Source organism: Indicator indicator, chromosome 33 (assembly GCF_027791375.1).
Source record: "Indicator indicator isolate 239-I01 chromosome 33, UM_Iind_1.1, whole genome shotgun sequence".
Lineage (NCBI taxonomy): Eukaryota > Metazoa > Chordata > Aves > Piciformes > Indicatoridae > Indicator > Indicator indicator.
Genome location: NC_072042.1, coordinates 4,345,215 through 4,372,682, shown reverse-complemented (window position 1 = coordinate 4,372,682; position 27,468 = coordinate 4,345,215). Strand labels below are relative to the sequence as shown.

Here is a 27,468-nt window from a genome sequence, read left to right as displayed (position 1 = left end):
ATCAAGGCAGTATTTTAACTACAGTGATTTAGACCTTATTAATATCTAAGGAAGAAACATTTCAGAGAGAGGGAAACAGAATTTATTTCTGAAGTGCTTCCTAAAATAAAAGTTGATGCACTTGGTTCCCCAACAGAAATCTAATTTAACAAACTGATGTATGGTCACTGCACAATTCAGAAGGAACAAATACCAAATCATACACAGTGACTGGCTCTCAGCAGCCTCATCTCTCCCTGATACATGGCCCTCTTCTCCTTAATGCAGTAGGTTTGGGTGCTGTCATTTTCTTTAGTTATTGTTACTTAGGCACAAATGTTTCTGGTTTGGGTTGTTCCAGCCTGTTCGATGAAACAGATGGACGGGAAAAAAAGTTCTTTCCTCAAGGAAAGGGGAAGCCACACAAAACCACTTCATCCTGGCCTGAATGAAGCAACAGGGGCAAAGCCTCTTGTATATCAGCAGCTTCTCACTTCATTCTATTGCCATCACTGCCCAGAGTCAGTCACCTTCACTAGGCAAAGTCCTTCAAGCCAAAACTCTAGATCCCGACTCAGAACCAGCACTCAAACACTGACACAGGACTCCAGCACCCCCTCAGAGCACATCTGGGGGGTTGTGAGCAGTAGGGTAGAGCTCAAGGATGCCAAACCTGGTGCAGAAGTGCTCCAGCCTGCTTTGTGGGATGATGCACAAAGCCACACAAGGCTGTTCAGCTGCTCACAGAACTGGAGGTATGGCACAGAACAGGACCAACAGCTCAGGTCCCTGCTGAGCGCTCTGCTTGACCTGAAGGCACAAACCCTGCTCTGAAGGAGCCCCAGAACAGAGTGTGTCAGGCCTAGGTTGTGCAACGTCTACAGCCAGCTTCTTCACACAGGACTTCTCAACCTTCTTCCTGAAAAGAACACATCACAACCTTCCTCCCTGCATTGAAAAGTTCACCTTTAAAAACCCCATTTAAAAAAAAAAAAAACCAAAACCAAAACACCACACTGTTTGGGCTGCCATCTAAATAGGAAAAATGTTCTTTTCCCCAGTGTTTACTGTTTTGAATCGTTTATCAGCCACTAATTACACTTCCTTCCACAGCAGTCAGAACCCATTCCAGACAATCAGAAGCAGTAAGCAGTTTCCCCATGCCTGCCTCTGCCTGGCTCACACCATTTAAGTGAACAAACAGGGGAAGTACCTTCACACTTCATAAATCTAAGCCTTGTTTCCCTAAGTGTTCACCTTTTCATAGTTTTAACTTAACCCACGGTCTTCTATCAAAGCCTTCTGGGTAATAAATAATGCAGGGACATTCCATTAACTATAACTTTTAATCAAAAGCCAGTGGATCCAAGAACATCACCAAGGGGATGATTTATGCCTCAGATAGCCAGCGCCTCTTCCTCTCTGAACACAGGGTGATAAACTGAAGGATGCAAGGGCAAAGAATGTGCATTTTATCTGAATCCAGCTCATGCTGCTGCTGCCAAGCCCCCTCCCCCCCTAAAAAAAAAAAAAAAAAAAAAAAAAGAGAATTATAACATCCACCTCAAATCAAATGCAGTCTGGGAGTGTTCAGCAGGGTGGCACAGTGCTGTGATGCTGCAAATCAAACAGATCCCTCCCGAAAGCAACTCGGGAGACATCACTTCCAGTTCTCTGGAGAGAGACATCACTTCCTTCCCCTTCCAACAGTCTTTCACTCCTATTCTGTCATCACTTTCTGTCCCTTTCAGTGCTGCCCAGGCTGTTATGGCAGAGATCTCCCACATTTCAGCCTTGTTCCAGCCTTAGCATAACGATTCTGTTTTAAAGGCTTCCCAAACTGAAGGAAGAGAGGAAAGGAAAAGACGGTGTGAAGATGCTGCACTAAGGGATTTAGCTTGTCCCATGTGTGTCCTTCTCTTCTTCCTCTCCCAACCAAAAATGTTAAGCAAATCTCACAGATTCATCCAATGGTTTGTATGGCGTAGAAAGGACCTTAAAGATCATCCAGTTCCAATGCAGGGACGCCTTCCTCTAGACCATTCAAGACCTCATCCTGCCTGGCCTTAAACACCTCCAGGCAGGAGGCATCCATAACCTCCCTGGGCAACCTGTTCCAGTGTCTCACCACCCTTATGCTGAAGAGCTTCTTCCTAAGATCCAGCCAAAACCTACTCTCCCTCAGCTTCAAACCATTCCTCCATATCCTGTCTCTAGACACCCTTATGCAAAGTCCCTCCGCAACCTTTCTGCAGGTTCCCTTCAGGTATTGGAAGGCAGCTCTAAGGTCCCCCTTGTAGCCTTCTCTTCTCCAGCCTCATGTGTGTCCTTCTAAATTCTCTAGAAATGCAGAAGCACCTACACAGGAACAAAGGTTCCTGGCACTGGAAATCTTGAGGCCAACAGATCCAAAAGTGCTGCAAAGGACAATTATGGAGCACATGAACCCAACCTGTTCAAGGTTTCCTTGTTCAGTGATCTTTCTGAACCCCCACTGAGGTTCTGGACTCTCCCCAATTGCCTTAAAAAGCCAACTCAGAAGCTGGACAGAGTACTTGGGCTAAGCCTGAGCCTCAGCTAAACACTGCCTCATGCACATGGTTGGGATGCCAGCTGTCACCTCCACCAGGACATTCCCACCTCCAGGCCAAGCTAACCTCCTTGGAAGAAAGGATTTTCTGCTTTATTTTGCTTTGGGTTTATATTTCATGACTGAACCTTGAAAGGCCACAGACATCCAACAGCAAGGTCAGAGCTGTTCTGACAACGCTGTGGAGAAAGAAGGAAACATCCAATTTCAGGTAACATCAAAAGGCCTTGCAGGACTAAACTTGAAATCACAAGAACATGACAGTGCACATATGTCCTGTCTTCCAGCTGCACTGCAGCCTGCTGACATGCTGAGAGGCCAGATTTCAGCTGCTGCAAAGTGATGCCTCATTTTGTTAAGCTGGAAAGTGCCTCTGTGAGTGCAGTGGTCATAATATCATCACAGCAGCTGCCAGATCTTCCCTTGAGGCTGAAGTCCTCTGTCCTTAACAGAAAGAAGGGACCATGACATGCTGACCTGACACAGGCTGTCCCCTGCCAGCCTGCATCATTCCTGCCCTGAAATGACCTGGAAGAGAAGGGACTTTGCTTTTCGTGTGCCTCTGCTATAAGGATAGGCTGAGGGAGCTGGAGGAGAGAAGACTCCAGGGGGACCTTAGAGCTGCCTTCCAATACCCGAAGGGATCCTACAGGAAGGCTGCAGAGGGACTTTGCATAAGGGTGTCTAGAGACAGCAAAAGGGGGAATGGTTTGGAGCTGAGGGAGAGCAGGGTTAGGAAGAAGTTCTTGAGTACAAGACTGCTGAGACTCTCAAACAGGTTGCCCAGAGCTTGTGGATGCCTCCTCCCTGGGGGTACTCAAGGCCAGGTTGGATGAGTTCCTAGTTGGGAAGCGTCCCTGCCCATGTCAGGGATGTTGGAGTAGAGGATCTCTCAGCTCCCTTCCAACCTGAGCCACTCTCTGAAATAAAAAGGCTGCTACAAAAGGGGGATTCAAACCCCCCCCCCACCCTCCCCCCCCCAGACCTGCTGTGTAGCTGGCTAAGAACTGGAGCTGCTGTGTAGCAAGTGCCACAACACACACACTGCTGCTGCCTTATCAAAGAGACATCTCAGTGTCGTGCTGGCTTTCCCCAGGTGCAGGCTGTGTCTTCCTCACTCACTCCTGCAGATTTATGTGCCACTTACCCATCTGTAAAGCTCCCAATCTAAACAGAATCAAAGCCAGCTAGAGAACAGGACAAGTGTTTAGGAGTAAAGAATTGCACGCAGTAGGGGGAAAGGGAGATGGATTCCCTGCTTCACTGTTAGAAAGGGAGGCAGGAGGACTTCAGGACTAATAAATAATGGAAGATATTAATAAGTTACTCTGCAGTTCTTTTAATAAAGCATCTAGAACATGCCTGGTAAGACATCATTTCTATTAGAAGCAGATCCAAAGTAAATAGAGAAATCCCTGTTCATCAAGATATTAATGAATATAGATTTTCCTGACTATTTACAGCAGTGAGTTTCAAATCTATTGCATTTTACTTGCACTAACTCATGTTAGATGGTTGGAGAGATGCAGGCACACACACAGTTCCACACAGCACCTGATCCACTATCCAGAGCAACGGACACCGCCTTGGAGAACTTCTCAAATATCACAACAAAGAAAACTTTGCTTGGCCAGGACTGATTTAAAATTGCTGAATTACTAATTACTCTGCCACACAGAATGCAAGAGCCTGTAGTGATAGGGTGAGAGGGAATGGAGTGAACCTTAAGGAGGGCAGATTTGGACTGGAGATTAGGAAGAAATTCTTTCCAGTGAGGGTGGGGAGACACTGGAACAGATTGCCCAGGGAGGTTGTGGATGTCTCCTCCCTGGAGGTGTTCAAGGCCAGGTTGGATGAGGCCTTGAGCAACCTGGGCTGGTGGGAGATGTCCCTGCCCATGGTTGTGGGGTTGGAACTGGATGATCTTTAAGGTCCCTTCCAACCCAAACCATTCTAAGAATTTTGTCAGCAAGCCTCAGTTTTCACAATCTTCCTTGGAAACACAGTGACAAAGACCACACTGATTGCTCATCTGGAAGGCTCCTGAAACATGCACTGTCCACCAAAGCAGTGAAATGGGCTCTGCCTGTTCTGCCTGGATCACAGGAGAAGAGATTGTTTGCACACTCTGCTGACATACAGAGAGAGTGTTTAGCCAAGCAAGCAGACTTTGGTGATTCAGAGAACATACACAGAAAAGAGAGAAACCTCTGAACCTTTGGGCAATAAATAAAGCAAGGCCAAAGATACCACAGCTCACCCTGCTTTCAGCTGAGTTGAGATTCATTAGCACAGTGACTAGAGAAGGTTTACCACACTGGCATCTTGAAGCCACTCACTTGAAGCCAGACTAAGGGACTTAGGAATTCACATTCCTCATGTAAACTGAAGATCTGTTTCTTCCCACTCTGTGCCATACAGTAATGCCATGTAAGTCCTAAGACTGATGAAGGTTGCCCAGGGAGGTCACCATCCTTGGAGGTGTTTGAGAAACCTGTGGCCATGGCACTTTGGGATATGGTTTAGTGGTCTTGGTGGTGTTGGGGTGATGGTTGGACTGGATGATCTTGGAGGTCTTACATTTTGGGACATGGTTTAGTGGTCTTGGGATGATGTTTGGACCAGATGATCTTGGAGATCTTACAGTCTGGACATGGTTTAGTGGTCTTGGGATGATGGTTGGACTGGATGATCTTGGAGGTCTGACATTTTGGGACATGGTTTAGTGGTCTTGGGATGATGGTTGGACTGGATGATCTTGGAGGTCTGACATTTTGGGACATGGTTTAGTGGTCTTGGGATGATGTTTGGACTGGATGATCTTGGAGGTCTGACATTTTGGGACATGGTTTAGTGGTCTTGGGATGATGTTTGGACCAGATGATCTTGGAGATCTTACAGTCTGGACATGGTTTAGTGGTCTTGGGATGATGGTTGGACTGGATGATCTTGGAGGTCTTACACTTTGGGACATGGTTTAGTGGACATGGTGATCTTAGGTTGATAATTGGACTCAGTGATCTCAGAGGTCTTTTCCAAGCCAAACAATTCTCTGACTCCAGAAGGTTTCTAAGCCCCCCACACCACAGCAACCTTTCGCTACTACCAAGCGACTCTCAGCTCATCTGATGGGTTGGGTTTTTTTTTTTTTTACAGGGCAAGAGCAGAAAGCTCTCTGTAGGTATTTCAAGGAAGCCTGAAGGTCAAGAAATTAAGAGCAAGGCTTTGCAAAGCCTGATTAAAAGAGGCTGGAGTATCTTTCATCACAAATTACCATTCCAACCAGCTCCCTGACAGCCAGCGGCACCGTCCCCAGCGCCGGGCTTGCTGCGATGCTGTGACGTTGCTAGGCACAGTTGCTAGGCAAAGGCACACATGCAGCAGCTCAACTGCTGCTTCATTACAGGGCAGCCTCAACAAAAAAAAAAAAAAAAAAAAACAACCAAGAAAAGAGAGGAGGGGGGAAAAAAGAAAAAACAAACCACCCTTGATTTCATACATACAGAGAAATCTCTTTGCATGCTGAAAAACTACTCAGAGTTCGGCGGTGATGCAGACAAAGGCAGCTTGGCTGCTGCGTGGTTTCATCACAATTCCTTTCTTCCTTTTCCTTCCCAACATTCCTGTGCCTCTGGAATTCAGCAGCATCAAGTGGTTGGGGCTTTCTGCTGAATACTGGGCGTTGCAGGAAATGAAAGGAAGCGGTCTGGAAGAGGCAGGAGGAGGCACAAGGAGAGAAGTGATGTCCCCAGAGCAAGGAGATTGGGACTATTCTTAGCCATGAGCTTCACACACAATTTGGAGCTGAATTCTGGCCTGGGGATTGTTAGTAACAGGGCTCAGAGGTGAGCCCTACAGGAATGTTTCCAGATTCAGACAATGGCTTAGGTTAGAAGGGACCTTAAAGATCATCAAGTTCCAGCCCCCTGCCATGGGCAGGGACACTCTCCACCAGCCCAGGTTGCTCAAGGCTTCATCCAACCTGGCCTTGAACATCTCCAGGGAGGGAACATCCACAAATTCCCTGGGCAACCTGTTTCAGTGTCTCCCCACCCTCACTGTACAGTTTCTTTATAGTGATCCTGTTGGTTCTGAACTGATGAACACTGAGCTGTTTTAATCAAAGGCAGAGGCTGCAGGAGTTTCCACACATCTCCAGGACACAGGATGTGGCCTCTCATCTCTAGCACTAGACACAGAGCAGAGAAGCTCTCATCCATCTGCTTGGAATCAAGTATTTTATCTAGAGGACACACTATTACCCACCTCCAGGACTAGGAGCATGGGGTGCTCCTTAAACAGAAATAAGTGAAAGCTTAGCCTAAAGGTTAGAGCCATGAAGAGCCATTAATACAGAGCAAACAAATGAACAAGTGCTTATAGAAATAGGAATGAGGCTGATCCCTTGGACAGGCTGCTCACCACTTGTCTGCAACAGATCTTAGCCAGAATATTCTGCAATACATTAGCCAGATCCACATCATAAAAGTACATCATGATGCAAAGGACATCAGGCGACTCTGGTTGTTCCAGTGAAGGTTCCTCAAAGCCTGATAAGAATTCCTATCAACTCTTTCTCATCTCTGCTGGAAAATCCATTGGAGTTGTTTACACATACTAAAGGTTCTGTGATTCACGTTCCAGAATTTCCAGAATCCAGAATTTGCTGATTGCTCTTGGGAGAGCTACCTTTCACCAGTTAGTTTGCAGAGAATCATAGAAAGGCTTTCGGTCAGAAAGGACCTCAGAGATCATCTGCTCCAATCTCCCCACCATTGGCAGGGACACCTCTCAACTAGACTCAGCTGCTCAAGACCTCATCCAACCTAGCCTTGAAAACCCCCAGGGAGGAGGCAGCCACAGCCTCCCTGGGCAATGTATTCCAGAGTCTCACCACCCTCATGCTGAAGAGCTTCTTCCTCAGCTCCAGTCTAACCCTTCTCTCCCCCTCAGCTTCAAACCATTCCCCCTTGGCCTGCCTCTAGACACCCTCAGGAAAAATCCCTCTGCAGCCTTCCTGTAAACACTGTGACCTTCAAACCCCAAAGGAACCTAAACAACTGGGCTCCCTAAATGCCTCAGCAATTCCACCCCTCACCAGCAGTCACTCCTTAATTCATCAAGACCAATAATCATCTGCAGAAGTTCACAGCTACATCATTCCTGCTGAAACTGGGGACCTTGTGCAGCCCCATCCATTCCTGGAAATCATACGCTCAGCTCTGAGAAGTACCACACTTAGCCCAACATTCAGCCAGAATGGCCTCTTCTCAAGGGATGTAATTTCCTCCCTTCAAAACTTTGTTTGAAAATTGTCTCTTAATCAATTTTGACTGCTCCCTGAGCGCCACCACTCTCCTGCATAGCCATTGTCAGCATAATAATACAACCAAGCACTTATGGAGCTATTTCCATCTTCAAAGCACTTCACAAGCATTAACCAATTAATGGATGTTCTGCCCATGCTGTCTCTAGTGGCAGTAACTGCCTCGTTGAGTATTCTTCTGACTTCCCTTCATGGCTTTTTGGTTGCCCCTGTGTCCTTTAATGCAATCCCACTGTTCAGTTTCCTTTCACAGAATATCTTTGGTTGGAAGAGGCCTTCGAGATCATTGAGTCCAATCCTTGACCCAGCTCTGCAAGGTCACCACTAACCCACAGAAACACAGAATGGTTTAGGTTGGAAAGGACCTTAGAGATCATCTACTCCAACCTCCCTGCCATAAGCAGGGACACCTCTCAAGTAGGTTCTGGAATGGGTTGCCCACAGAGGTTGTGGATGCCACATCCCTGGAGGCCAAGTTGGATGAGGTCTTCAGCAGTCTGATCTAGTAGGAGGTGTCCCTGCCCATGGCATGGGGTTGGAATTAGATGATCCTTAAGGTCCCTTCCAACCCAAACCATTCTATGATCTTGAAGATCAAGTCCAACCATTCTCTACCTCTACCAAGCCTGGTGCTCAGCCACGTCCCTCAGCACCGCACCACATCACTGCCTCTTTGAAACACCTCCCTGAGGACCCTCCTCCAGCCTTGGAGAACCCTTTCAGCAAAGAAGTTTCTTTTCATATCCAATCCTGGCAAGGTGTCAGAGAGATTAGGTAACTCCTTTGTGCATGCAAGCCTTCACAAGACCAAAATGAGTTCACCTGAGGACCACAAGTGCCTTTTCAAAAGGAACTTCAGTGGACCAAGGTTTACAAACATTTCTGCATAAGCTCAGAAGTTCAGACAGATGCCTTGTAGCCTTTTACAAATGCACCTGAGCTTTGCAGCTAACATATCCTCCTGTAAAACCCCACTGGGCAGCTGTACACTTATTTAGGCATCTAAACATCCTTGCAAATCTTGCCCCAGGAGTCCAAGACTCAATAAAAGCATTCAAGATGATTCAAAAGCTTTTTAAATCTGGACTTATTTTTCTCTCTGCATCTGTAAAACAAATCCACATTTATTTCCCCCCACCTCCCCCAGACATCTATAAAACCAGCACAGGGCAGCCATGGTTTGCTGCTACATCTGTGACTTTTCACGAGCAAGAGGAGAAGGGGGAATGGTTTGAAGCTGAGGGAGAGCAGGGTTAGACTGGAGCTGAGGAAGAATTCTTCAGTAGGAGGGTGGTGAGACTCTGGAATAGGTTACCCAGGGAGGCTGTGGGTGCCTCCTTCCTGGTGTTCAAGGCCAGGCTGGATGAGACCTTAAGCAGCTGAGTCTAGTTGAGAGGTGTCCCTGTCCATGGTGGGGAGGTTGGAGCAGATGATCTCTAGGATCCCTTCCAACCTAAGCCATTCTATGATTTAATTCTAGGATCTCACACAGGAATCTTGGGAATCTCAGCTTTTATCCCTCTCTCACAAGTTTGGTTTTTTCCCCTTGAGAGTTCCTCTCAACTCAGAACTGAAATGGAAACTCAGACTCAGAAAAGGGAACAGAATGTTGGTACAAACCCCTGCACATAGACTCCACTCAGAAGCAACATTTTTCACCCTGCTTTCTAAGGTGCTAATTATCATCTCCAAAACAATTTTTTTTTTCAATTTGTATTTCAATTATTTTCCAGTAAAAGAATATTTGCATTTAAATGGCTTATCCACCAGGCTCAAACAAACTCATTTTCATTTCAGGTGTTAAGACTCCTTTATCTCAAAAAAAAAAAAAAAAAAAAAAGGTTAAGAAGGGTGAAATAAGGTTCAAGGTGAAATCCATCCCACAAATCGTGGAGAGGGTCTAATTTAAAGATTTCCTCATGATAAATTTTCATTATTAGTCTCTATTCCCCTGGTTACCTAAATCCATGTCACCATGAAAAGACCTAAAAGTAGCTCCAATTCCATTTGCCATTATTAGGCAGGAAGCTGTGTGTCCATCTAGAAAGTTCAATGTTCCCTCAAGGACAGCAAGAATGGACTTTGCCCCAAGAGAGATCTCTGACCCAGCTACAAATCTCATCCTACTAATAATTTAGAAGACCTCAGTCCCTGAAATTCTTACAGGCTTAATTTCCTCGTTACATGGGTGGAGGAGTGACAGATTAAAGGGAATACTGCAGTGCCTGTAGCTTCTTTGGAGAGAATCACAGCATCACAGAGTGTTAGGGCTTAGAAGGGACCTCCAGAGATCATCAGGTCCAACCCCCTGTCTAAAGCAGGATCACCTAGGGCAGGCCACACAAGAACACATCCAGGTTGGCTTTGAAAGCCTCCAGAGAAGGAGACTTCCACACCTAAGCTTAGAGGGAGTTGCAAGCACTCTTTTTATCCTCTTTCTCCCCATGTTTCAGTTCCTAGCTCACATCTTTAAACATCAATGGAGCAAGCTGGGTACATTTTCCTGTGTTTCCAACTACAGGGAAAGCACAGAAGTTAAGACAAATCTACTCCATACTTCTGGTAGTTGCAGGGAAGCCACTGTTCCATTTTAGCACCTCAGGCTCAGAAAAGGAGACACTGAGAAGTTCTGTAGGAGATGACACAGAGCTGACTGCAAGTATTCACCTCACTGCAGTGACAAGGATCTTAAACCTTCAGATGGGAAAAAAAAATAATAACAATAATAAAACCATCATCCTGAGTAAGCAGAGATTCCACTGATTATCAGAAGGCTGGAGCACATTGCTTATGGGGACAGGCTGGGAGAGTTCTCAGCCTGGAGAAGAGAAGGATCCAGGGAGACCTTAAAGCCCCCTTCAGGTACTGGAAGGCTTCTCTGAGAAAGCCAGGAAAGGACTTTTCACAAGGGTTTGGACTGATAGGAGAAAAGGCAATGGCTTTGAGCTGGAAAAGGGCAGATTTAGACTGGAGATTAGGAAGAAGTTCTGTACAGTGAGGGTGGGGAGACACTGGAACAGGTTGCCCAGGGAGGTTGTGGATGCTCCCTCCCTGGAGGTGTTCAAGGCCAGGCTGGATGAGGTCTTGAGCAACCTGCTCTAGTGGGAAGTGTCTCTGGCCCATGACAGGGAGGTTGGAACTGGATGATCTTTAAGGTCCCTTCCAACCCAAACCATTCTATGAGTCTCTGAATCAAAAGCTCTTCCCTCTCCCAGGCACATCTCTCATTTCCTCAGGCTCTCCAAAGAGAAGCACACTGTGTGTTCATGAGTGCTTTGAGATCTTCCAACAAAACCCTCTGCCAGGCATTTCTGCTTCAACTGCTTGCACTTGTATTATCATATTTGAATTACAAAAAGAGGCAAACAGAAGGCAATTTCTCTTGGGAATTTTTGTTGGGATATAAATTCAATTCCTTCCTTGATTCCGTTAACAGCACTTCCACAGTCACTTCCTTTAAGGATTGCTGCACTTGATATTTATTACCTCACACCTCCTTGTCACCTTGAGCAATCAGTGAAAGTCACCAGGAGTTGACAGTACACAGAGAAATGAACAAACCACATGTGCCTTAAACAATAAATAGCTACAGAAGTCTTCTAACAGATTATCTTTAGAAATAGTGAAGCATTTCAGCCATATTCCAGTTTTTCAGTCCCTTTAACACATGAACTTCATATATAACAACAAACCCAGAAGTCTTATATCCTCTGTCCAAACCATCTTGGCAGCTGGTAGATGTTCTGCTACTACAAAACCAGACTTTCAATCCTGGTTTGATCCAAATTCTCATGCTAGCATCAAAAGGAGTGTGGACAGCAAGGCAAGAGAGAGGATTCTGCCCCTTTGCTCTGCTGAGACCCCACCTCAAACACTGCATTCAGTTCTGGTGTTCCCATCATAAGGAGGACACAAAAGAGGGCCACAAAGATGATTCAAGAGCTGGAGCACCTCTGCTATGAGGACAGGCTGAGGATGCTAGGGCTGTAAAGCCTAGAAAAGAGAAGACTCCAGGGGGACCCTAGAGCTTCCCTCCAATACTTGAAGGGATCCTCCAGGAAAGCTGCAGAGGGACTTTTCCTGAGGGTGTCTAGAGACAGGACAAGGAGGAATGGTTTGAAGCTGAGAGAGAGCAGAGTTAGACTGGAACTGAGGAAGAAGTTCTTCAACACAAGGGTGGTGAGACTCTGGAACAGGCTGCCCAGGGAGGTTGTGGCTGCCTCTTTCCTGGAGGTGCTCAGTGCCACGTTGGATGAGACCTTGAGCAGCTGAGTCTAGTTGAGAGGTGTCCCAGACCATAGTGGGGGAGGTTGGAGCAGATGATCTCTGAGGTCCCTTCCCACCTAAGCCATGCTCTGATTCCATGATACAGTTTCTATATCCTGTGACCTCCAGCTATGTCTAACTACCAAATAAACTCAGAACTTCCTGCCACTACCATTGAGATTATATTGTACTATTTTCTTCCCCCCACCCCCCACTCTCTGCCATTCATTTAAAACCTCATTTTCACCCTCAGGCATATTCTATTTAATCTTAGTTTTCAATCCCAGAAGCAAATCAATACTTTTCTTCTTCAATCTGCATTGCTCTCAATCAAACAGTTAACAAGGGGTGAACAGAATCGACTGGTGGTAGGTTCAAACTGGGTATGTTTTCCTGAAGTCTCATTTGCTAACTGCACTCATGGAAAAGGAGGGAGAAAAACTCCTCATAATAGCCCTCAGCATTTGATGCCTAAGGGAAAAAAGAAAAGATAAAGAAAAAAAAAAGAAAAAAAGGGGGGGAAAGAAAAAAAAAGGGGGGGAAAGAAAAAAAAGGGGGGGAAAGAAAAAAAAAGGGGGGGAAAGAAAAAAAAAGGGGGGGAAAGAAAAAAAAGGGGGGGAAAGAAAAAAAAAGGGGGGGAAAGAAAAAAAAAGGGGGGGAAAGAAAAAAAAGGGGGGGAAAGAAAAAAAAGGGGGGGAAAGAAAAAAAAAGGGGGGGAAAGAAAAAAAAGGGGGGGAAAGAAAAAAAAGGGGGGGAAAGAAAAAAAAGGGGGGGAAAGAAAAAAAAGGGGGGGAAAGAAAAAAAAGGGGGGGAAAGAAAAAAAAAGGGGGGGAAAGAAAAAAAAGGGGGGGAAAGAAAAAAAAGGGGGGAAGAAAAAAAAGGGGGGGAAGAAAAAAAAGGGGGGGAAGAAAAAAAAGGGGGGGAAGAAAAAAAAGGGGGGGAAGAAAAAAAAGGGGGGGAAAGAAAAAAAAAGGGGGGGAAAGAAAAAAAAGGGGGGGAAAGAAAAAAAAGGGGGGGAAAGAAAAAAAAGGGGGGGAAAGAAAAAAAAAGGGGGGGAAAGAAAAAAAAGGGGGGGAAAGAAAAAAAAGGGGGGGAAAGAAAAAAAAAGGGGGGGAAAGAAAAAAAAGGGGGGGAAAGAAAAAAAAAGGGGGGGAAAGAAAAAAAAGGGGGGGAAAGAAAAAAAAAGGGGGGGAAAGAAAAAAAAGGGGGGGAAAGAAAAAAAAAGGGGGGGAAAGAAAAAAAAGGGGGGGAAAGAAAAAAAAGGGGGGGAAAGAAAAAAAAAGGGGGGGAAAGAAAAAAAAGGGGGGGAAAGAAAAAAAAGGGGGGGAAAGAAAAAAAAAGGGGGGGAAAGAAAAAAAAGGGGGGGAAAGAAAAAAAAGGGGGGGAAAGAAAAAAAAAGGGGGGGAAAGAAAAAAAAGGGGGGGAAAGAAAAAAAAGGGGGGGAAAGAAAAAAAAGGGGGGGAAAGAAAAAAAAAGGGGGGGAAAGAAAAAAAAAGGGGGGGAAAGAAAAAAAAGGGGGGGAAAGAAAAAAAAGGGGGGGAAAGAAAAAAAAAGGGGGGGAAAGAAAAAAAAGGGGGGGAAAGAAAAAAAAAGGGGGGGAAAGAAAAAAAAGGGGGGGAAAGAAAAAAAAGGGGGGGAAAGAAAAAAAAGGGGGGGAAAGAAAAAAAAGGGGGGGAAAGAAAAAAAAGGGGGGGAAAGAAAAAAAAGGGGGGGAAAGAAAAAAAAGGGGGGGAAAGAAAAAAAAGGGGGGGAAAGAAAAAAAAGGGGGGGAAAGAAAAAAAAGGGGGGGAAAGAAAAAAAAGGGGGGGAAAGAAAAAAAGGGGGGAAAGAAAAAAAGGGGGGAAAGAAAAAAAGGGGGGAAAGAAAAAAGGGGGGGAAAGAAAAAAAAGGGGGGGAAAGAAAAAAAAGGGGGGGAAAGAAAAAAAAGGGGGGGAAAGAAAAAAAAGGGGGGGAAAGAAAAAAAGGGGGAAAAAAGAAAAAAAAGGGGGGAAAAAGATAAAAGGGGAAAAAAAGCAGTAATTTGTTCTCTAATTTAATACTGCCACAGCACTTAGTAGGAACAAATGACAAACGCTTCCATAAAACATCCTTTTCTGGAGCACTTTAAATCCAGTGGAATGCACTTGGCTCTCTCAAGAGCAGCTGGTGAAGAGCAAAGGGGTCCCTGTTAATGTGGAGCTGTCTCTCAATGAGAGACAGCAGAACTAGGCACAGATCCCTGTGAAGGATCCTGCCCTAAACCACTGAGCTGCAAAATTTGGACTGGCCCTCAGCAATATTAAGGGGAGCTAAGATGTGTATCACATGTCCTGTGAGGAGCTGGGGTTTTTCAGTCTGGAGAAGAGGAGGCTGAGGGGAGACCTCATCACTCTCTACACAACTACCTGAAGAGAGGTTGGAGCAAGGAGGGAGCCATCCTCTTCTCCTTGGTGGCAAGGACAGGACTAGAGGAAATGGTTTCAGGCTGCTCCAGGAGTGGTTTAGGATGGATGTTAGGAAATATTTCTTCACAGAGAAGGTTATCAAAACATTGGAATGGTCTGCTGAGGGCAGTGGTGGAGTCACCGTGCTTGGAGGTGTCGAAGCAGCATGTGGACCTGGTGCTTAGGGACATGGTTTAGGGTTGATCCTTCACTGCTGGGTCAAAGGTTGGACTGGATGATCTTTGAGGTCTCTTCCAACTGGTTGTTTTCTGTGACTGTTGATTCAGCTGGAATCAGCTCAGCTCTTTACGAAGAGAGAACAGCAACATGGACCTTGCAAGGTTCTCTCTTGTACCTTAAATCTTGCCAAGGTAAAGAAAGCAGCAGTGTCTATGCTGCTAAAAGAAGCCACCTTGGTCTGTGAGATGCTCATGTCAAAGAGCAGATGATCCACCTTCATGATCAAGGCCTAAGAACTTCATTCAAAAGCCAACAATGGCTCCACTACAGTGTGAAGACTGTTTGTAGAATCCCAGAATGGTGAGGGTGTTGGAAGGGACCTCTGGAGACCATTGAGCCCATCCCCCTTACCAAAGCAGGATCACCTAGGGCAAGTCACACAGGAATGCACCCAGATGGGGTTTGAAAGTCTCCAGAGAAGGAGAGTCCAGAATCTCTCTCTGCAGTCTGCTCCAGGGCTCTGTCACCCTCACAGTGTAGAAGTTTCTCCTCATATTGAGGTGGAACTTCCCGAATTCCACAGTTTGTGTCCCTTGCCTGTTGTCCTATCAGAGGCCACCACTGAAAAGAGCCTGGCCCCTTCTTGACACCCACCCTTCAGATATTTATAAACATTACTAAGATTCCCTCTCAGTGCTCTCTTCTCCAGGCTAAACAGCCCCAGGTCTCTCAGCCTCAGACAGATGGTGCAGTCCTTCACCACATGCTCCCCAGCACATGAGCACCTGAGAGGTTTGGGGGATTTTTTTTTTTTTTTAAATCCATTTTCCTTAAAGCACCCTGACCAAAGCACAGAGATCCCAACACAGCTCTTTCACCATCCTTTGAAGAGCTACATGATGGAGCCCTCCATAAAGGGAGTGACCTTGCAGAGGGGACAGCATGCAGGTGACTGACTGTCCCCTCTCTGACATTTGTAGGATGAGTGTTAAACCCAGCACTAAAAAGGAAGTCCCAACATTATCAGGGACAAATTCCCTACCCTTCAAATATTTATTATTACAGCAGGCAGAGTTCATTTTGATTTTAATAGAGTCCTCTGAGTGGTGCTTAACTTTAATGAAACCTTCCTGGGATGGTGGCTGACAGATGTCCAGTGTCCACAGTCAGTGCCTAACCTTTCCCTAATGGAGACAAAACAACAATAGAAGGATATAAACAGTATGCTGCAAGATGCAAGGAGCATCCTTTTAAATGGCATCAGCTTTGGAGAAGGACCAGCCTTTATTATCCTTCTGAGGAAGGAGATTTCCTTAAAAAAATAATAATATGTTATTCAGGGTACCAAATGGGAAAGCAACATTCAATTGTGCCTTAGTGACAGAAGAAATCAGCTTCCATTTTCTGTACCTCCAACTTGGCCTTAACAGCTCACCAGTGTCAGATCAAACCTCTGCCTAACAAAGGACCAGAACCTCCTTTGCCCTGCAGCTATGAGAAGAGGGAAGAATCCTGCTGCTAATAATGGAGTTACAGGAACATGAAGGAAGCAGGACTGGATAGGAGAATGAGACTCAGTACAGCCTCACATGTTCAAGCTGCAGGACCAGCTTTGCTGAAAGATGCTTAAACTGCCAGCCAGCATTGCTCATGTCAGCTACAAGTGGGCAAAAGTCCTCCTTGCAGGAGGACTGGATCCAGGAGACTGGATCTCAAGAGCTTGGGAACACACACAGGCAAAAGGAGAGTGAGGGGAGAGGTAACAACACATGAGGGACTGCACAGCAGCGCAGCATCCCCCAAAGGAAAGTTCTGCAGCAAACTTTCTGGGAAGGAAAAGCCAACTCAGATGGTGAGGAAATCCACTCATCCTGCTCCTTCAAGGCAACCAGCTCCACCTCAGGTGCCTTGGCTCCAAAAGCAATGACACAGATGGCACAGGGGGGAAAAAATGTGGATAGATGGATTTCAAACTCTACTTTCACCAGCGTAACCCAACCCAAAAGCTAAACTGCTGATAGCAGGAACCATAACTGGTGGGAAAGGGGGGAAGATGTTCCCTGTTTGATCTCTCCTGTCCTCAAGAAATTCATCTTCACAACACATTATACACAGCACTATTTTTCCACTCTCCAGACAAGCTCAAGCTCACACAATTTAAGCAACTACTTCAAAGCCAAATACTCTCTGGAAGGAAGGTTAAAAATCTGAAGGCTCAGACCATCCTTTCTGCCAATACTCTGCTTTTGCTAAAGACCTGTATCCAATTCCCTGATGCTTCTGGCACATTCTTAGTCTGCTCCAAGTCTCCTACCTTCTCCCCCCCTCTGCCTCTGCGCTGGAGTTTGCTTTGCTTTTAAAAGCTGCACTGCAGCCTGTTGATAAAAGGCACAAGAGTGGATGGAAACACACCAAAAAAAATATACAAGTGGTAGAGCAAAAATTAAAGGAGGAGCTGAGCAACCTGTACAAATCCTTGCTGGAACCAAAGCTGCATTTGATTTTATATCTGACTTGGTTTGGGGTTTTGGGGATGGTTTTTTTTTGTTGTTTTTTTTTTTTTTTTGCTATGACTACATCTTGAAGCTCAACAGCAGACAGACAACTTTCACCTCAAAGTCATTCACCAAATTGTACATGAATCCCAAATTGTACATGAAATGGTTGAATTCATTCCCTGCAATCAAGGGAGAGATCCAAAGGCATAAAAAACTTGTGTAGCTAATCAACCTGGGGCAATTTGTATCTGCTGAAAGCTTTTCACAAACATCCCAGGATCTCTCTGCAGAACAAATCTGTAAAATCACTGCAGGGGTTTGCAAAAACCTGCTTCTCCCCAGCTTACAGACAGGGAAGTGAAACAGGATGGCTAAGGTCCACTCTCTCAAAGGTTTCAAGTGCCAGCAGCCATGGAAAACAGCAAGAACTGGGCTGTAATGACTTCTGCAAGTCAAGAAAGTGTGCAAATAACAGGAGAGCAGTGAAGCAGGAAATCCCCAGTGCTGTTTCATTTTTGGTTGTGATTAAATCATCTTTCTCACCCATTGCAGTGATTCTCACCCCTCCCAACACAAAAGCTCTGGGCACTGTCAGGCCCAGGCTGTGACTGTGGTTTGCTGGCCCAGCCTGTTGGTCTCCATCCCATTAAAATGACAGCTGAGAAGCAGCTGAACTCTGTACACTTGAAGGAAATGTAGGGACAGGGGAGGGGGAACTAAAGCAAGTGGATGAAACCCAAACAAAACCATTTCATCAAACCAGAACAGACTACACACATTCCAGAGAGCTAATGCAAGCCAGAGGCCAAAAGAACCAATCTGCTTTATTTTGTTTAAAAATGTTCTGGATAAAGACACCTTTATTTGATATTCATTGTTGTTTTACCCGCCTTGAAATAGGAACTGTGGACATTTTTGACGAATGGGTTGAGAAATTGCTCTGTTTCAGTGTAACTCCTGTAAAATGCCTTCACATCCACTAGCACAGAGGGAGCTGAGAGCTCAGCTGCAGGGAGAAAGCATCTCCAAAACATCTGGGAAGGGAGAGCGTGGCGTTTCTGTGCTGCTCAGCACACACTAACAAGCAGGACTGAGACCTCAAGTCTGTTCCTAGTTCTGACAGCAACCTGCTGTGTGACCTTGGGCAAAGCCTTCTCGCATCCAGCTCTGCCTCCTCCCTTCCCTGCACTTAACGACTTTGGGCACAGACTGCTCCTGCTCACTGCCTCCTCTTGTAGGGCTGATAATGAAGCAGGAGCAGCCATGCCTCCTTCCATGGATGGAAGGAAAACAAAACCACACAGAGGGAGCACTGCTCCTGCAGCTGCTCAGTATGCATGCTACAAACACACTACCACCACATGTTGCACGGGGGGCTCCTGAAGTTCTTCTTCCTTTAACTTTCTAAATACCTCTTTCCCCCAAACCTCAACCTGAAGTAGATTTTTGCAGTCAATGATGGGGAAGGATTTCCTGGTTTAATTGCTCCCTTATCACACATCTCCCTGGCAACCACAGCTGCTCGAGGCCTCACACTTACAAGACCCTTCTCCTCTTCCAGGTAAAGGCACAGATCATCACATCTCCCAGCCCCACGATTATTTTGACCTCTAAGAAATTGCCTGCACCAGCAGGACTCCTTGCAGCCTCCAGTTCTCATTCCAGCCAGTAGATACCAGTGGTGTGCACACACAAACCAGGCAGGCAGTTTGTTACCACAGTGATGCCTCCACAGGAAATTACAGCAACCATTACTGCAAGGGACTGAATCATGGAATGCACTTGGCACTGGGAAGAAAGGATGAACACAATGTGAAATCACATTTAATAAAACAAAAAAAGGGGTCAATCCTCCTCCCCCCCCAAAAAAAAAAAACACAAAAACTTTTCCACTTTCATGCAAGGTAGGTATATAGAAAAAAAAATTACATCCAAGCTTCCTGCAGCACGTTCTGGCTGGCTGTGTCCATGGCAGCAGCAAAGAGGCTGCAAAGAGAGTTAATTTGATTTCTTTAATCAGTGGGATTGTCCCCATTACACATGAACCACTCTCAGCTCAGTCTGCCACTGCATAGCATGGCACAAGCACATATATTTGGCAGATTACTGCACTGCATCATGTTTACTGCAAGCAAAGTACATTGATTTCCATCACTGCCCTCTGCTTCACTCCTCCAGAACCACTCTGTAAACACAAACTGTGAGTGCTACTAGCACTTCTTTCAGTCTCTGCATCTTGGCTTCTTTGAAAGCAGCATGTGAGTGACTGCTTCTCAAAGAAGGTCTCCTCTGGTCTAGAGCTGCTGCAGGATTCAGTAGGAGTTGGATGGAGGGCATCAGCAGGAGCAAAGAGCAATGAAATCTGGCATTTCCCAATCATCTGACCTCTCAAGACCCAAGGCAGGGCAGGGAGCAGCAGGAATTCAGCCCCTGCAAAGCCCTGAAGCACAGGAGCAAGTGATTAACAGCAAACTGGGGTGGTGGGAGGGAAGAATTATTCCTCATTTACCCCCTGTAAATAGATTATGGTGACACAGTCACTTCTGCATAGGAAGATGCATTCTCTATAGTGGTGACACTACACATAATCACTTGGTCAACAGCTCAACCAAGACCTTAATCACCCTGCCCAAAAGCATATCCACTGGGATTGCCTGGATCACATCCCCTGCATCCATTTCGACAAGTGGCTTCTTTTGACAGAACCTCTTAGACAACTGGAGAGCAGCCACCAAGGCTCAGCTGAGCAGACTTCCACCTCAGCACCACTGTGGGCTGGCTCAGCTGGGAACCATCAACCAGTGCAACATTTCCCTAGGAGCTATCAGACCTGCCAGAGGCTGAGCTCAGTGGCAAAGAAAGCTTGAGCTTCAGTGTTCCTCAGCAGCACTAAGAGGCTTGAAGTCCTCCAAGTCACAAGAGCAAGGAGGCAGGTACAGCAACATGATGCCTTCTGTGTTTCAAAGGTAAGGACCAAGAAGCCAGCCTGATGCCAAGCAAAAGAGCTGCATCTTCTAAACATCTGGACCCTCTCCATGCTTTCCATAAATGACTGCTTCCAGCAGCACAAGGCAGGACATGAATGAGTGGATGGGAATCATTCATTCCATGTCTCTCTGACATCCTCACTGCTCCAGCAGTAGGAGGACTCAGATCAAAACAATATAGAATATTCACAGAATCAGTCAGGGTTAGAAGGGACCACAAGGCTCAGCCAGTTCCAACCCCCCTGCCATGCCCAGGGACACCTCACACTACAGCAGGCTGCCCAGAGCCTCATCCAGCCTGGCTGCAAACACCTCCACGGATGGGACCTCAACCACCTCCCTGGACAACCCATTCCAGGCTCTCACCACTCTCATGGGGAAGAACTTCTTCCTCACATCCAGTCTGAATCTCCCCACTTCCAGCTTTATTCCATTCCCCCCAGTCCTATCACTCCCTGATAGCCTAAAAAGTCCCTCCCCAGCTTTCTTGTAGCCCCCTTCAGATACTGGAAGGCCACAAGAAGGTCACCTCGGAGCCTTCTCTTCTCCACACTGAACAGCCCCAACTCTCCCAGCCTCTCCTCATAGGAGAGCAGCTCCAGCCCTCTGCTCATCCTGGTGGCCCTTCTCTGGACACCTTCCAGCATGTCCAGATCCCTCTTGTAATAGAGGCTCCAGAACTGGATGCAGTACTCCAGGTGGGGTCTCACCAGAGTGGAGTAGAGGGGGAGAATCCCCTCCCTTGCCCTGCTGGCCACACTTCTGATGAAGCCCAGGATGTGGTTGGCTTTCTGGGCTGCAAGTGCACACTGACAGCTCTTGTTGAGCTTCTCCTCCACCACGCTCAGCTATTGCCATAATACTGGAGCTGCATCATCTGCCACAATCAAATGTAATCAGACTGGTGACTACTCCCTCCCCTCCCTCCTCCAAAGAAACATCTCTCCACCACTTCAGTTAGCATCTCATACCGTTACCCCTTAAAAAGCCCACACTCAAATCACTGAATATTTCACACTGAAATTCCTTCCCTGGCAGGCTAGGTGCCCCTGAATCCCTCTTCAACCCGAGGAGGCTTAAGACAACAGAACAAAAGAGAAGGCTGATTTAGGACACCAAGAACTACACAGACATCAACATTCAGAAACAGCTTTCTGCTCCTCCACTCTCCAGACAATCTGCCCCAAACTAATTTCTATCAAGGAAAGAAAAACACACACACACACACAAAAAAAAAAAAAAAAAAAAAAAAAAACCAAACAAAAAAGGAAAAAGTTACAACGAGCTTAAGCCAATCAGCCAAAGATTTGTCTTGAGTCAGTGCACCTCTCCATATCCCAGTACGAAACAAGATGCTGAGCAGTGAAGCAGAGTGTGTAAATAATTGTACAGAGACCCCCTTTAGAAGAGGTCTTCAATAAGAAATTGCATTTGTGTGTGTGTCTGTCCAGGACATAGCCCAAACACAGCTTCTAGAGCTCACACACAGCTAATTAGCCAGTAGGGAACAGAAGGGAAAACCATTCCTGGTTCTCTCTGCTCTGACAATCAAGAAAGGCACTTTCAGGTTCATCATCCACACTGCTGCTGAGAGGCCATGCATGGATCATACTGATTCATAGAATAGGTTGGGTTGGACAGGACCTTAAGGATCATCCAGTTCCAAGCCCCTCTGCCATGGGCAGGGACACCTCCCTCCAGCCCAGGTTGCTCAAAGCCTCATCCAGCCTGGCCTTGAACACCTTCAGGGAGGAGGCATCCACAACCTCCCTGGGCAACCTGTTCCAGTGTCACACCACCCTCACTGTACAGAATTTCTTCCTCATCTCCAGTCTAAATTTGCCCTCTCCCAGCTCAAAGCCGTTGCTCCTCACCCTATCACTACAAGCCCCTTGCAGATTCAGCAAGAGGCACCACACATCACTGTGATCCAGCAGCCAAATCTCATGCCCTCTGCAAACCCTGAAAGAGTTGTGTGGTGCCTGCACCCTTGAAACTAAAAGGGAAAGCTATAAAAACCATCTCCTCTCCCCCCACCCTGCACACACACACAATGAACTCCAGCACATCACAAACCAGCACCCTCCCTACAGCTCCCTCAGTTCTGGGCACAGACAGAAGCTGCTTTCATCATCTTGCCTCCAGACCCAGCACCCTCTGAAGGAGGCACTTAGCTTTCTGCTGGATTTGGGAAGGACATTACCAGGCACAGGACGACTGACACAGCACAGCTGACGTGCTGCCAGGAGGATTTCTTTCCTTTTTTTCTTTTTCAGAGGGCCAGCACTCCTAACTGCTGGGTTTAGACGTACAGCTCTGCTGCCACACTATGGGTATGCTTGGTTATTACCATCCACACAAACCCCAGGAGCAAGAGAGGTTAGAGTGAAGCCTCTTAGGACTCTGTTCTACAGAGGTTCAGGATCTGCCCAGCGAAGGTGCTGGAAGTCCCAGCCTGGACTAAACTTCCTTTCTGGAATTACACTCCAAAAGCACTGTGGACTCTGCAAAGGGAGGATGCATTCAGGCCCTACACACTGACTCTTCTGTCAGCTAGCAGCAAGCCACTGATTGCAAAGTTGGCCTCTTGCTTTGACAAAAAGATCATTATTGGGGTTTTCCGGAATTTAAGAGGAACAGCTATTGAGCAATGCCTCTAAGCTCTGATGCAAATAAAGGCATCTGAGGTCCAGAGAGCTTCTGCAGCTCTTCTGCTCTCAAAACAGAGCACCAACCTCTGGGTGAAGGATCCAGAACAGATAGCACTCTAAATGCAGAGAAGGAAGGGAGCCAGGGGCCTGAGAAGAAAGGAGCACACACTGAACAAGCAGGTACAGAGAAGAGCCTGGAATATCTAGTGTGAGCAAACCACTGAGAGCTTTGAAGCTGTGACCCCCCTGCTAGAGTGAATCATGTCTTTAGGTAGCTCTACATCACTCTACTCATATCAGAAAAGCACAACAGAAACTGCTGGAACGGCTTTCTCTTGTGAACAGGGTAGATGCTCCTGCTAAAAAAGGGGAAATATTCACCACAAGATCTACTCCCCCTTCATTAGGGCTTGCAGGCTGGTTGGGTGGGTTTATAACCTTTCCAAATAGACACTTCCAGCTAGCAAAACTCTTCAGGTTGACTGCAAGAGTACTCAGGAGTAGCAATTAATACTAATTCTGGATCTCCTTTAACGAAATCTACCTTACATAATAAAAAAAAAAAAAAAAAAAAAAATCAGTGTTGGAACCCAAAGTTTTCCCCTCCCAAAAAAATTCCCAAGCAGCTTTCATAGCCATCACCATCCAAACACACATCCCTCCAGCCCAAGATCCAGCAGACATGCCAAATGTTACTTAGAAACTCTTGGAAAATCAGGGCACTGCACGGTGGTGAAAGAAGACACTGCCAAACACTCAGCTCTCCCACTCTTCCCCCTCCTACACACACACACAGAGATAAGGACAGTCCCTAAATATTTGCTGTTTACACCAGAAATAAACTCCAGTCCTTAGATCTGCTTTTGCTACGAGGGCAGTTGCAGGAACTAAGGAAGAGACAGAGGCAAACTCCTCCCAAATTCAAGTCTTCTTTTGCTACCTTTCAAGTCAATAAATGTGTATTTCACCACTACCCCCACCCAAAAAAAAAAAAATAACCACCCCATGATGCTGAGGCCAAAGAGCTCATTTTTAAGATGATAATCAACTTGCAAGGCAGAAGGAATAAGAGAAAAGTGCTTCCATCTTCATGCAAGGTGTCCTAGATCTGCGTTCTCAGCTATGGGCGAACGCTAGGGTGGTGAAATAGTGAATTAAGATACAAGGGAAAGACAGAAGGGGAAACCGTGATGGCATTTTCCACAGTCACCTTGCAGCTCCTACAGCAACTGTGCACAAAGGATGTGACCCACCAGAGAAGGGAGAAGAAGATGACACAAAGCCACCTTTAATTACCCCATGGCTTCAAAGGATCCAGGGGGAAACTGTCTTGTACAAAGCTGCAAAGACCTGAAGCAAATATCTTCCTTACGGAACGCTCCAGGGAAGCATGTGCTGCCACACGAGTGTGTGCAGACACACAGGGTGTCATCCTCCCCAACACCACCCCCCAAGCCCCCAGCCCTCCCCCCCCACCTCCCAGAGGATTAACAGTGGTCCTTTGATCTAAGGAGCAGGAAGGAAAAGGCTTCTAAACTTGCCAGCTTTCTCCATGACACTTACCAGTCGCTGAGACAGCCAAGAGCCCCACGGAGAGCAGCAGCACCCGGCTCCAGGAGCTCACTTCCACTGTCATCAGAGCAAAGATCCCCAATTTCCCCCAGTTCCTTCCAAATCCACAGCTGCATCCCGGCTTGTCCCATCCCAAGGAAGGTTGCATGTCAAAGGGCAGCAGGAATGGGGCGTGCTGGGGGTTGGTGGTTGGTGTTGTTGTTGGGTTTTCCCCCCTTCTTCTTCCCCTTTGCAATTGGGATAGTCCTCGGCTTGGCTGGATGAAGAGGAGAAAGGAAAGAGGGGGTAAAAAAAAAAAAAAAAAAAAAAAGGCAGGTCAGGCTTGTGATTTTTTTTAAAATTATTATTATTTTCTCAGCCCAGGAAAAAAAAAAATCCCACCGCATGGAAGGCTCTGAGCTTCTGCAGCTGGAATGAACCAAGTGTGGCAGCAGCTCGGGGAGAGGAGAGGCAAGGAAAGGAGAGGAGGGCTGGCTCGTCCCTCCCGGTGCCTGTCTCAGAGCCAGCTCCTCGGCGGCAGCAGCAGCAGCAGCACACAGTCCCCCGGGATTTATACTTTTTTATTAGCCAGTTGATTAATCATTCCCCATATATTTGTTCTCCTCTTCACTAAATGCTGGGGAGGGGAGAGGACAAGGGTGTCGTGGTGAGGGGCTGCCGTGCAGCCAGCAAATACACCTCGCTTCACTTTGCTCCTCCGAAACCCGGCACAATCCTCCCACCAGCACCCACCCGACCAGAACCAACAAACCAGCTTTAGCACTGGATTTATTTTTAATCCACACTACAGGTTTCTTCTACGAGTCTCCCAGGCATCCCCCCCCAGCCTTCCCCCCAAGCCTTACCCTCCTCATTTTGCATGGAGCACAGCAGGGCATCTATATGTACACACAGCCAGCATCTCTGCTATGAAACCCTCTGCCAGAGCCATCCAGAACTCCCTTCACCCCCCTCTTCTCCCAGCCTCTGTAAACAACTTGATGATATTGACACAATTTTTGTGAGAAAGCAAATTTTGGTAGAAACATAAGAGAGAGATCACCCCCCCCCCCCCCCCCCCCAAAGAAAAAAGAAAAGGAACCACCTCACCCCACCAGTCTTTGACTTGTCCTCAATAGCATGGATCCCAGCAGCACAGCAATGCCCTGACACAGGTGGGACTGGTTTAGGAGGTGGGAAAGGCTGTGCTGGCTGTACCCCCTCCACCCAGCCGACAAATACTCTTAGCTGTGCTGCTGTCCTTTCCCTGGGCTGACAAAGTAGCATTTCTCCACCACCACCACCCTTTTTTGTTGTTGGGGTTGTTTGTTTTGTTTTGTTTTTTTTTTTTTTTTACCATCTCTCAGTGCATTTGTCCCTGTAAACTGCATGCAAGATAGAGGGGAGAAAAAAATGCAGTCTGTTAAGGAACTTAATTATCTCGGTAATGATGTTCTGATCTATGGACAAGAAAAATAACTCCAACGTGACACCAAAGCTCTAAAAATAAATAAATTTAAAAAATAAAGAAACCCAAACAAAAGGACATCTTCAGATTTCCTCCCCCAACCCTTCCCGGCAATAACCTGCTTCTCCCTTTCCCTCTCGGGCTGCCAGCCAAGGAGCAGCCCCTCTCCCGAAAGCCCCGCTCTTGCCTGCGGAGAAGGGGAAGGGAAGGGAAGGGGGTGGTTCCCAGCCCGACATCCCCCTTCTCCAGCTCCCTTTGCTTTTTTCTTTTTTTCCTTTTTTTTCCTTCTCCTGCCCGCCCCTCGCTGCCCGGAGGATCCGAGGCGGCCAGGCAGCAGCCGGCAGAGCCCCGCGTCGGGGAGCCAGCACCGGGGCTAGGGCCAGGGCTGAAACCAGGTCCCCATCGCTCCAGCATCCCCAGCTCGCCCAGCCCTGCAGCCGGCTCCACTCGCCTCCCATCCCCCTGCCTCAGTGTTTTGCATTTGCTGCAGTTTCTTGCTGCAAACCCCCCTTCCTCAGCCTTGTTCCGGTTGCCTTGAATGAGCTTATTTGACAGCTAAAACCCAAATTATATCGAGGGGCTTGCAAATCTGTCCCTCCACCCTCAAAACCAATCCTCTTTCTCACTCCCTTTTCCCTCTGTCCCCTCTGCATTTCAATCCTTCCACTGCCTACATTGTGAAGCGATGCCAAGAGCCAAGGCAACCAGGGCTGTTACATGAAAGAGTTGCTTTATGTCTGGTTAAACTGCAGTGTCCTATTCAAATGGACCTTATTGTTCAAAGGCAGGGATCCAAATAGAAATGGATCAGAGAACAGGGTACCACACTTCAGGGCTCCATACATTGGCTTACCCTTATACAGCCATTCCCCTCAAAAGAATCCCACCCTCCCCTCCTCCCCTCCCCAGCCCCAAAATCACATTCAGCTGAAGATGTGACTTGGTTGCTGCACAGCAGCAGGGTATAGGCTGAGCCAAAGCCAGCCCTGCATCAAGAACAATCTACAGGCATAATAAACTCATTGAGGAGATACAGCCCCACTTTATTCCTGGCTAATAAAATAACTATTGCAAATCAAAGGTTTCCTCCCAAGTCAACTTCCTTCTAGAAACCAACAAGGTTCAGGGTCTAACACCCTCAAAAAAAAAAAAAAAAATCCACACAGGACTTGTTTGCTACATGGACAAGACTGAGGAATACAGCAGAAAGCGACCAGCTTCTTGGATTGCAACCCATCTCTGAGGAAGGAAGCGTTGGCAGGTTCTGGTTAACAACCCATTTCTAGCCCCTACCACTCACTTCGCTTCTCACCTTTGCAACATTACCTCGACTGCAAGCCAAACCCCTGCCTTCAGTGCGAGCAGCCACCCGCAGCCAAAGCCTGCTCCGCACTGCCACCCGCAGCCAGCGCCTGGGCAAGAGGACTCTGCTGCCTTACAGACCTCACTGCCCTCCCCACCTTCTCCGCAGGTATTTAGCCAACTTTTTGATATTCTGTTTGTCCCGCGGTGCCTCACCCTCCTGCCAAAACGGCCTGCTCTCTTTTGT

At 46.9% G+C, this 27,468-nt stretch overlaps 1 protein-coding gene across 1 annotated transcript in view; it reads right to left on the bottom strand.

The window, feature by feature from the left end:
* CSMD2 (CUB and Sushi multiple domains 2) overlaps nucleotides 1–24,620 on the bottom strand; it is a 352,515-nt gene extending 327,895 nt beyond the window's left edge. The window contains exon 1 of the mRNA XM_054395468.1: nucleotides 24,464–24,620. Within this exon, the coding sequence (XP_054251443.1) occupies nucleotides 24,464–24,620 (157 nt within the window). The remainder of the gene's footprint in view (nucleotides 1–24,463) is intronic.
* Between the last annotated feature and the right edge of the window lie 2,848 nt (nucleotides 24,621–27,468).